Raw genomic sequence first — 12323 nt, forward strand, 5'->3', positions numbered from 1 at the left:
AAACAGTAAACGTAAGAGTTAACGACAGGCCGGTAGTTTCGTTGTTTTCAATCGATATTTTACTATTATAAACATGTTAGATTGGTCCATGGGGCCATGCATATTACATTTACCCTTATTGCTGTTCAATAGTTTGTAGACAAGCATTATTAATCTAATTACAATTGGGGATTTTTGTTGTAAAGATGAATATGCCACCCACATGCATCCCAGCACAATACCCACATGCATCCCACCAACACACACCTTATAACAACACACCACACCATGCCACTGCCCCACATCACTGCACTAGACACCAAGTTTGCAGCATGGAGCACAGCAGCCACACTGCTCTGCAACATACATAAACACTTACAAGCTCCTAAAGGCGAGACCTGCTGGTTATTCCAATGCTTGTTTAATTCTGCAGAGACTTTATCATATGTTACATGATGTTTGGTGCAAGATTCAAATGGGAAACATTGTCTGCCCTTGTTTTAAAAATGTACAAGGAAAAGAGACACATAGTTTCACGTGAGGCTTCTGGGTGTCATGGAAACAGATGAGAGGGTCATTGTGAAGAAGATTCTTTGGAATTTTGGAGTTTGAACTGTGGATGGCAGTTGGGGGGTGGAGGGGGAAGGGGGCTCACACCAGCCTCAGCTCCGCTCCTTCCCAGAGAGCAAAGATGGGGAAGAGCCTCTGTGTGAAGTGCGCCCGCGGGAAGGAGTAGAGAAGCTCCATGGAGTCAGCATTGTACAGGGACAGCCGCCCCCCCTCGTAGTCCAGATACACCCCCAGCTTCAGGGGCTTCTCACGAGGGGACAGAGGGATCCGAGGGGAGGTGAGAGCCCTGTACTGACGTCCCCACCCCTGCACAGCCCAGACTCCCCCCTCAGGTGACCATGTGATCCCTCCCTTCCTGTTCACAGACTTTGCTGCGACCCCCACACGCCACCCTACCCCCTCTTGCAGCAGCTGCACCTCCCAGTAATGTCTGCCGGAGGTGAACCCCTCGCTCCCCAGCACACAGGGCCAGGAGGTGAATCTCTTGGGGGTGTCCGCCAGGCGCTGTGCCTTGTCCATCCGTCTCACTCGTCTTTGCCCCTCAGACAGGAGGAGCCGACGATGAGCGGTGTCAGGATCCAGAGTCACCATCACTGCAGAGAAGAGATTCACAATTAGAGATTTAAGGACGCAAATAAAGGCTGTAATTACTGCTTCTGTTTTACATATGATTAATGTACACCACACCTGGAATGAGCACGCGGCGCTAGAGAGCGCGGCACTAGATTGCTCACTACACTAAAGCGCACAGCACTAGACTGCTCACTGCACTAAAGCGCACAGCACTAGACTGCTCACTACACTAAAGCGTGCGGCACTAGACTGCTCACTACACTAAAGCACTAGACTGCTCACTACACTAAAGCGTGCGGCACTGGACTGCTCACTACACTAAAGCGTGCAGCAATAGAGTGCTCACTACACTAAAGCGCGCAGCACTAGACTGCTCACTACACTAAAGCGCGTATTCATCCAGAGCACACACTATACCGAACAGCACACTGCACTACATAGGACATTCTACTACACACTACACGCAGCATACTACATTGCTCTACCACACATGATGCACACTACAATAGCAGAGAGTAACAGCAACTTGATTAGATGGTACGGAGTGATAGCTACTCCAAGGTTTACTGTACTAATCAGTACTCTCTAATAGATAGTACAGAGTAACAGAGCTATGAGAAGGTATACAGTACTAGTCAGTACAGTGCATGAAATGGCACAGAGTAGCAGAGGTACTGAGAGTGTGCTGTACTAGTCAGTACCCTGCATTAGATGGTACTCAGTGAAAGAGCTACTCTAAGGCATACTGCACTAGTCAGCACTCTATAATAGATAGTTCAGAGTAACAGAGCTGCAACAAGGAAAACAGTACTATTCAGTGCACTGCATGAGATGGCACAGAGCAAGAGAGGTGCTAGAAGTGTACTGTACTAGTCAATACAGTGCATTAGATGGCACAGAGTGACAGAGCTACTCCAAGGTATACAGTACTAGTCATTACATTGTAAACATGTCACAGAGTGACAGAGGTACTGGAAGTGTACAGTACTAGGCACTACTCTGCATTGGATTGTACAGAGTGACACAGATACTGCAAGGTATATTGTACTAGTCAGTACACTGCAATATATGGCTCTGAGTGACAGAGCTACTAGAAGGTCTACTGTACTAGTCAGTACACCCTATCAGATGGCACAGAGTGGCTGAGCTACCCCAAGGTATCGCACTAGCGCAATGGATGGTGTAGAGTAGGAGAGCTACTAGAAGGTATACAGTAGCAGTCAGTACACTGCATTACATGGTACTGAGTGGCAGAGCTACTGGAAGTGTACAGTACTAGTCAGTACACTGCATCAGATGGTACAGAGTGACAGACCTATTCCAAGGTATATTGTACTGGATAGTACACCACATTAGTTGGTACAGAGTAAGAGAACTACCAGAAGGTATACTGTACTAGTCAGTGCACTGCACTACAAGGTAGGGAGTAACAGAGCTACTAGAAGTGCGATGTGCTAGTCAGTACACTTCATTAGATGGCACAGAGTGGCAGAGCTACTCAAAGGGACACAGTACTACCCAGTACACTGCATTCGATGGTATGGAGTGGAGGACCTACTAGGAGGTACATTGTAGTAGTCCCCACACAGTATTAGATGGTACAGTGTGACAGCTACCAGAAGGTGTACTGTACTGGTCAGTACACTGAATTGTATGTTACAAAGAAACAGAGCAACTCCAAGGCATACTACACTAGTTAGTACACTGCAGTAGATGGAACAAAGTAGCAGAGCTACTTCAAGGTATACTGTACTACTCCGTACACTGCAATAAATAGTACACAGTAACAAAGTCAGTCTAAGGCATACTGTACAGGTCAGTACCCTACATTAGATGGTACACAGTACCAGAGCTACTTTAAGATATACAGTACTAGTTAGTACACTGCATTAGATGGCACAGAATGACAGAACTACTCCAAGGTATATTGGGTTCCGGCGAGGGTGAGGTCGGCAGATCGGAGGTTTCTCTTGGGTACGTGAAAGGAGAGTCTCACGTTGAGGTATTGGGGTCTGGAGTTGGAGGCATTTGAAGGCGTGGGTGAGTATCTTGAAGGGTATTCTCTTCTCTACAGGGAGCCAGTGGAGGTTCCGCAGGTGTTAGGTGATGTGTTCATGTCGAGGGATGCCGAGGACGAGTCTGGCTGCAGTGTTCCGTAGTCCAGTCTCCTGATTATGAGTGCGTGGGTGACAGCCTTTCTTGATTCGGGGGGGGGGGGGGGGGGTCCATTTGAAGGTTTTTCGGAGGATGCGGAGGGTGTTGAAGCAGCTGGAGGTAACGGCGTTGACCTGATGGTTCATGGAGAGGGAGGAGTCAAGTACAATGCCAAAGTTTTGGGAGTGGTCTGTGGGGGTGGGAGGGCTGCCGAGGGTGGTGGGACACCAAGTGTTGTCCCATGCAGAGGGAGAGGGTCCGAGGAAGAGGACCTCTGTCTTCTCCGAGTTGAGCTTTAGGCAGCTGCTGCTCATCCAGGATTCAACATCCTTAATTCCTTCCTGAAAGTTGAGTCTGGTGGTGAAGGGGTCCTTGGTGAGGGAGAGGATGAGCTGGGTGTCGTTGGGGTAGGATACTATGCTGAGTCCATGCTGTCTGAGGATGGTGGCGAGGGGGGCCATGTAGATGTTGAAGAGCGTTGGACTGAGAGATCCCCTACTACAGAAGGAGTAGTTTCTTTTCTGTAACTCCAGTTCTGTAGTAGGGGTATCTCTGTTATAGTCATAAGCGCCCGCCCTCCTCCCCGGTGGAGAGATATTTATTCATATGTAGAATGCTACAGGTCTGGCGTGCTACGCCTTGAAAAAGAAATGAAAGTAAATGGGACCTGCTGGGCATTCTGGGATACTGGGGAAAGTTCTGGAAACCTGGAAAGTTTTCTTAAAGGCACAGTATCCTGTTTTAAGCCACATAATGGCAGCCTATGGGGCTTGTCTGTACACTCCTTCCTCTCTATAATTCCAGAGGCTTTTGCTGGTAGAGGCAGGGTTTTTTCCTATGTGGAGAAAAGCTGGACAGGCAGTGCTGTTTGTGGATGTTGGTGGAATTCTAGTTGAAGTACTGGACAGTGTAGCCTGTGGGTATAGGCTGCATTATCTGTCTTTAAATTAAATTCTCTCTTAAAGGTGTATGCAGGTCTGCATGATTTGTCACCTTTAGAGATTATTTTTTATTGCTCCGGGGTCCACGCACATGGGCGGGACTATTCACTAGATTATGACTATACACAGAGATCCCCTACTACAGAAAGAGTATTCTCCGATGAATCTCGTTAGTTATGCATTGACGGTTTTCTCGGTTTATACTAGAAGGTATAAAGTCAGGGCTGCTTCCTGCGAGGACGACGCAGCACGGGATAGGACCGCTGAAGTTTTATTGGAACGATGAAGGCAAGATGGCATCTGAGTGAGGCCACCACTCACCGCTCTCCTCTCCCCTTGAATATTTCTCCGTGCCGTGAAACCGGATTATGTGCTGGAGCTATTGTCTAACCGGAGGTCTCTATGGGCCCACTCTGGCAGAACAACAAGGCGGGCGCTGGATACGTTCGTGCTGGGGAAGACCGGGATCCTGCTTTGGCCACTCTAATGCGGATGCTGCTGACAGCCTGGTTACAGCAACGCTCCACAGGCTTGAACGCAGAGTTGGCGGTGATGGCTGCTCGCGAAAAAGGGAAACCACGGACTGCGGCCCCTGCTACCACCTCCATACAATCACACCATAAAGGGACAGATGCCAAATTGGAGGGCAGGAAGGGAGACCCTCGTACTGGTAAGGGGGACAAACAGGAAAGCAGGAAAAAGAGAAAATAGAGCCTCACGTAAAGACAATTCCCCAACGCTTACAGGCTTCCGGAGAGGTAGGGAGGTCTCAACCTTTCATCTTGAGCATGTCTCTACCCCGAGACATGAGCGAAAAGGAAAAGGCTGTGCAGGAAAGACATCAAAATCAAGGAAATGGTCATGGTAATGGGGAAGTGTGTAACTTTGTGAATGGCCCTACACATACTGTAATACCCGGTATACAAGAGGGAATAAATGAGAATCTCCTAGCTAAAAGTGTGACCCCTTGGCTGGCAAACTGTGATCATACTATTCTGGAAGCACCTTCACATACCTGCCAGGCGGATGAGACTGGAAATAATGATAACTGCCTCCGATATACCTACCGATAAATCAAATGATGAGAAGGGTGTTAGTACACCAGATACGACAATAAAAAGTAAGCAAGGCACATCTAGAGGGAGTGAATCCCCAAGAAAAACTATGGAGACTCGTTGTTTATCCCGGATTCTTTGGAAATTCTTTTTTTTCTAACTGAGGAACCAGAGGTATCTGACACCAGCCTATTTGCTAGTAGCGATGGCGGAGGCTCTTCCCCAAGTAATAGTAGCCGACAAGAGAAAGGCGCCCAAACGGACATCTGGGAAGAAAGTTCGAGAAAAACCCAGGTGATAATGAGGTTGAGGAGGAATTGGGTTGGGATTATTCAGCTGCACAACTGTTACCCCCTGAAGATGTAAATGGAAAAGAGAAACTATCAATTGGAAATCCAGGGGGTGAAATGGAGCAATCAAACGATAGAAAGGTGGATGAATCCTCCCTAGCTTTAATCTTACCATCCCTGCGACTATTCCAGGATGATGACAAGTCTGATAATCGTCAAGCACGGCTGGCCTCTAAAAAACTCCAAGGATCCGTACGCAAGACTGGGAAAATCTGTACTGATAGCTTGGAAATATGGTAGAGACACGTACTGAGGCATTTCGAAAATACAGTTAAAATGCTGAAGGTTCAGGCTACGTCGCAGGAGAGCACCCTGAAAGATGGGATGTGGAAATTTGAGGATTATGAGAATCACCAGCGCCACAATAATCTAAGGATGCTAGGAATCCCCGAAATGTGTGAGGGCAATGACATAAGGACATTTATAATTAATATGAGAGAGAGGGAGGGAGAGAAATCTTTATTTCGGTTAGTAGGAGTATAAAAGCACAGATAGAAATAAAATACATTTCATTCGATTGAATTTTCCTTTCATGAATGTAAAAAAGTCTCATTGCTCTAAATAAGGGGTAGAGTTACTCATAAAGTGCATGTGCATTACATTGTTATTTCATAAAATACCAATAAAAATGGGTGTGCAGTACATGAGCAATATTAGGCCTTGACAAAATATCCATGAAACCAAAGTTTGTGTTGCTAACATCACAGCCGTTGTTATGAAAACCTGAATGCATTAGAACGCAGTTCCTTGATTACTGCTAAAATTGGTATTTGAACGTAGAAATATTTTGATATTAGAATAATGATGATGTAACTGCATTTAACATTATGCTTTATCTAAAAAACACTGTATGTAGTTAGTTGGCATAGAACACTTTAGTTGCAGTTCCCAATGTTTTTTTATTGGCCATTATAACAAATTTGTATTTGCTGCACTGTTCATGACACATACTGTGCACGTGTAAACCGTTTTAACTGCTCCGTGCGTTATGCTAATCAAAGGGCACACCCAGAACACGTTGAAAGGAGCCTACGCATTAGCATGAACCAAGGTATTTAAACCCCCACCCGCTTAGTCCCGATGCTTCGCTTCCTGCTGGCAGAAACTCACCTAACTTTCCTTTAGTCCTCAGTGCATTCAGCAACCGTCTCCGCTTCCGTCTTCGATCCTCTCCTGGTCTCCCGATCATCTTCCGTGGCTGCAGCAGTTCCTGATTTCCTCGAGGGCGCTTCAGGATAGGAGATCCGGCTGGGTCTTCCTCCGTTTCATCGGTGCTTCGTTTAGGGTGACCTAATGGAAAGATAAAAAAAACAACTATAAACAAATGGGCGCCTAGCAACCCTCGTAAATCCTGGTAACTTCAGATTGCAAACAAACTATTTCAATTAAGGTAAGAATTCTCACCTTTTGTTTTAAAACGATGAACAAAGCAGCAAGTAGCTGGACATAAAAGGCTGCTCTCTAAAGTTTAAGGGGCAGTTTCAGGAAGACGTGAACTTATTTGCAAGTCAAGAAAAACATTTTATTTATCTATAAAAGACTCAAACTACAACAGCAGTTGTTTTACGTTTTACGAACCATTTAACCCTTTGAACTTGAAAGAAAGAGACTATTAATCAGGAACAGTGTGCAAACACATTGCGAATCTTAGAACTCAATTCTAGTTAGTATTTATTCTTTTTTGTAGCATCATTTGAACTTCAGTCCTGACTATTAACGGGTATGTAATAATTTCAGCTCGTTTAGAACAATGTTAATGACATGATTAATACAGTCTAATTAGAAGGTTGTTTTTATCTATGAAAGGGCGCAGCACTGTTAAAGGAACCGAAAGCAGCACTAATCCAGGAAGTGAATTTAACATCTGGAGACTGTTATAATGGTATGTGATGTGAGAAAAGGAATACATGAGAATCTAGTGTTTGAATAGTATAATCAAGATTTAGATTACATTTATATTTGTTTTTTTCCAATAGACTCAAACCTTCAAGTTGCGCAGTTAAGAAGAACCAGTTAAAGTTCCAAGTAGCGCAGCTAGGAAGAACGAGTAATCCGCCCCTACCCTGAGAAGACCCAAGATAGGATCCAGTCGTGAACCCAGTGTTTTGTCTTCTTCTCTCTCTTTCCCAATTCCCCCTTCCCCCGGGGGTCAATCTGGGTGGCAAGCGCATATTCCTTGCTGCTCTGGTTGGCTTCAGAGGGAGTAGGGATCAAGCAACATCGAAGAAGGAACAAACCGGAGTACAGGTGGGTGATTTCGTAACAGCCGTCACTTGATCCCAAATTTAAAAGAATATACTGATTAAAAAGGTACAAGATGGAAACTTTGCACATTTTAAGCTTAAAAAAATGCTCATTTAAAAAATATCAAACCCAGTTGATAAGATATGATAAAATAATCAGTTGGAACCTATGGGCTCATCGTTAGGATAGCTCGATGTGCACACCACATGGAAAATAAAAAATGTGATATTGAATAAACAGTGAGCATGTGGGTGTCATATTTCAAAATCCTAAAAACCTCAGCACAGTGCTTAGTTCCCAGATTTCTGCATAGCTGTAATAGCCATCGGTGTCCCGCCTTCTTATACCCTTGACAGAAAAATATTACATGATATTCCGTCTCCGCTACATTGCTACATGCCGAACATCCCAATTGCTACATGCCGAACATCCCAAATTGGATGACCCCGCCCATTTATTTGTGAAAGCACGCAACGGGAGCACCCATGCCTAAACTGCAGGTATAACTTCTTGGCAAGAGCCAGCTGGATATCGTCCAGGCAGGATCTAAACTGTACTGTTTTTTAATTTCTAAAAACACTGCAATTAATGAGCCAGTTGCAGAACTCCCCTGTATCCGGGTAAGTTTGTGCTCCCTGTAGCTCTCTAATAGGTCCTTCCTAGATATTATCAGGCAGACAGGCAGATTTCTGCATTGTTCCACAAATTACCCCTTCTTATGGCCGCAAAAGTATTCTTGATGAAGGCCCGCCATGGTAGTTTGCTTGCACCCTGTAAGCTCAACACTTCGCTCAGCTCTTCCCTGTGTACAGCCAGTTCTGGGGTACTCCACAGACGTCGCCAGAATAAAAGTGGTCTAAGAGCGGCATCGTCTGCAATTGGACTAATCCCAAGGTCCATACGAAGCGGTGTAAGCGGGGAGCTTGGGGGAAGACCCAACAATTGCCTGGCGAAGGAATTCTCAATTTTCTCTATCGAGCCAGATGGACGGTGACCCCATATATCAACCCCATATATCAGCCCCATACAGGGCAGCACCCCCAGCTTGTGCTTTGTAGATTTCCCCCAACGGCCCAACAAATTTATGGATACAACTTCTGTATACCTTTGTCAGTCCCCCCGTTGTCTGGGCCACCTTTAAGCTTGCTTTCTTGATCTGACCCTCCCGTCCATTTTTTCACTGAGCGTGATTCCAAGATATTCAAAGACGGTCACCCTCTCGAAGGGGTTTCCCACCTAGGCAAGGATTTGACCGAACACTATTACCTGCATTAAATACCATGTATTCGGTTTTCTGCAAATTGATCTCCAACCCCCTATTTTTGCAAAAAACATAAAGCTGTCTAAGGCCCTCTGACTTCCATAGGTGACTTTGAGAGCAGAAGGGTGTTGTCTGCGAACATCATGGCAGGTTCTTCACGGTTCGCCAGCTTAGGGGCATCAATATCCTTCCCAGCAATCAACGCCTCAACTAGGCCATTAATAAAAAGGCAAAAAAGGGTTGAGGCAAGACGCAGCCTTGGCGTACACCTCTGTCTACAGGTATGGGGGCAGTAAGTTCACCATTTTTGCCGTACCTAATTTGGGCAAAATTGCCTTCATGCAGTCATTTCAGCTGGTGGCAAAGTTAAGGTGGAGCCACAAGTCCAATAAAACAGTCCACAGTTTGCCCCTCGACACCAAGTCAGATGCAGATAGGCCCACAAAAATTAGATAGGGGCTGTCACCCTCTATACACACTGTCTTCCAATGTAATAGTTGTAACCTTAAAATGTGATCTATTGTGGACATCTTCGCTGTGAACCCGGCTGAAAGGTTCCCTACCCGATCTTTCTCACTGGGATTGGGACAAGGAAGTACAATGTGACCATCGATTTCCCTTAACACCTGCAAGGCACTCATCCAGTGAGTGGGCGCTACCCCGTGCTATATTGGCCTATTTTGGAAATGTTTTGTTACGCCAGGCTGTGTATGACCTAGCCAGACCTAATGCTGAAAGAAGTTGTGAGGGTTTGTCCTTTTTTGCCAAACCAGATTTCGCACACGCTACTGATGGCGGCTTAGACAGCTTACAACCCCTCTCCAGACAGCAGGGCTGCAGTATTTTTGCAAAATCCAGCTAGGCTGAAAGTTGTCTTTCAGGGTCAGAATTTAAGCTTAAATTCTGAAATCCAAGCCCAGAAGCTACTGGATGATATCTTAGCAGGGGCCATCGGAGGTAAAATATAGGTCTGTGACATGCGAGGGAAAGCGCTGGATAGAGGCTGGAGATTCCTCTTTATGGGAGCGCTGTATTTTTTTAATGTATATATGATCACTGGCGGGGGGTGGAGAGGTGGAGGGAGAAGAGGAGTGGTCCGGACGTCCTCACGCAGGCTCATGGTTGAGCCGGATTGCCTAGGTTGTGGCGGTGGGTGGGGGGGGGGGAAAGTGGGGGAATGGGATCCTCAGACGGGTGATAAAAGGGGCTGGTTCAATAGTGTTTTTTGTCACATTTATCACATCAGATGAAAAGAGTGAGGGATCGGTGTGGTGGGATTGCTGTACAGTGATGTGCTGCCAGAATCTGGTTAATGTTATAAGCCGACAAGGGCAGACTTAGAATCGCAACTATCAACATCTGTGGTCTCAATGACATCAAGAAAAGGCAGAGGGCAGCGGTTGGGTTACAAGGGTTTGTGGCAAATATTATTTGCCTCCAAGAGACACATATGGAAGGATCACAATTGCATGTATTAAAAACACTGGGGTATAGGGTGATTAGTGCAACAACGCGGGGGGCCAGGGTTCGAGGCGTTGCGATATTGGCTCAAGGAGGGGGGATCCAATGCACACGGTCATGCTCTGATAAGTTTGGCCGGTGGGCGATTACTGAATGTCAATATAGTATGGGTAAGAAACTGACACTATGTACAGTATATGGATGTAATAGCGACGATCCTGGTGTACTTGATACTATCTCCAGTGAACTCGCTCATTGGCCTCTTCCACTTATTCTGTGCGGGGGCTATAATATTAACTTACCCAGTGATTGGTCTCCAGAGGCCGGATGGAGATATACGGGTAGGAAACCACAAATGTTTCAGGCATTAAGGAATCTATAAATAATCAGGTTGTGGGAGAATGGATCACTTGTCCTGTCAAATCAGGGTCTTTAGTATTGGGGAACTGTATAGAAAACCCTCATATGAGTAAACAGGTCGGGGGCGGTGTATCTTGATTCTCCGCCTTCGTGTACTGTCACAGCATCTTCATTGGGTTTCTTTTGTATATATGCTGTCCTCCACCTGGAGGTAGACCAACTGATTTTTCAGTAGTGTCCAGATATCAAAAGAAAGAGGGATGTGCAAGTGCTTTTAAGTGGTGAGATTAAAATTCCTTACTGCCCTCAAATACAACAAAATTTTATTAGAAATGCGAGTGAAGTGAGAAATTAAAATGAAAAAGTGATGTTGTAATAGACGAAGTTACTAGTCTATTGCATCAGTGGGTAAGGTCAACATGTTTCAGCCTTCTCGCTCATTCTTAAGGCTTTCGTCAAGACCAGGGTGTGTAAGGGAGCTCGTTCTGCCGCCTTTTCTAAGTGATCAGGTAGTCACTTATATCTTAGTTTCTTCATAGAGTTGTTGTCTCTGTAATTGAATTCAATATCGTATATATATATTATAATCATCGTTGTGCCCTCTGTTAATAGTTAATTATGTAATGACAATTTGTCCTACATTATTTAGTTGTGCTATGACAGTATTAGTATAATTCACTTGTTGTCGTGCTATCAAATAAACAAATTCAACAGGGGTCTTGAGCAATCGTGGGGAGGCTGGGGGTAGAACTGTGTGAGGAGGGATGTATTTACAAAATTTTCAAAGATGCGGTTTACCGGCATAATTGGTTAATTTGCGCATTGTCAGATTGGTGGAAAATCTGTGCGCGTATGCCGTGTTGGTAAAATCGGCAATAGAAGCCGTGAAATAATCGTTAGTTCACTATGATGTAATGTGACTAGCGAGAACGCGAGTGCCATTAACTTAGCCGAGTGCCTGTCATTCTGCCTTGTTACCTTCTTAAATGCCATGTTGTGGCTCCCTCAGGACATCAGAGATCAGGGAAGGAACCTGTTCCTGTAGAATTAGATATTATTTAGTAAAGGGTCGCTTACCGCGTTTGTAGTCTACCTCGTGGTTACGAGGAGTGAGTCCTTACCGGTTCTTCCTATCACGCAATTTGTGCTGTCTCTGATCGCGGTGTCCCGGTTAACGCGGGGCCGCGTATTGTTCGTATTAACATAGCCTGTCAGAAGTTAAAGACTGAGAAAGGACTCATACAATGTCGCAATGGTTGGCATTGTGGTTGGCAGTGTGATAGTTGTTATGGAAAAGAGACTATATTTATATTTACAATTTTTAATTGACAATTCCTTTAGGTATAGGGAAAGAGTGTCAGTAGTTTCAGTAGCA

The 12323-nt window shown here is 45.3% G+C and overlaps 1 protein-coding gene across 1 annotated transcript in view; it reads right to left on the reverse strand.

Annotated features, from left to right (window-relative positions):
• Positions 1 to 381: 381 nt before the first annotated feature.
• Positions 382 to 12323, reverse strand: part of LOC146869437 (E3 ubiquitin-protein ligase TRIM39-like) — a 343733-nt gene continuing 331791 nt past the window's right edge. Inside the window, exons 6-7 of the mRNA XM_085599841.1 lie at positions 6733 to 6912; positions 382 to 1142 (exon numbers count right to left, since the gene is read on the reverse strand). Of these exons, the coding sequence (XP_085455967.1) occupies positions 631 to 1142; positions 6733 to 6912 (692 nt within the window). The 3' untranslated portion in view covers positions 382 to 630. The remainder of the gene's footprint in view (positions 1143 to 6732; positions 6913 to 12323) is intronic.

This window comes from Triturus cristatus, chromosome 1_1 (genome assembly GCF_964204655.1).
Source record: "Triturus cristatus chromosome 1_1, aTriCri1.1, whole genome shotgun sequence".
Classification (NCBI taxonomy): domain Eukaryota; kingdom Metazoa; phylum Chordata; class Amphibia; order Caudata; family Salamandridae; genus Triturus; species Triturus cristatus.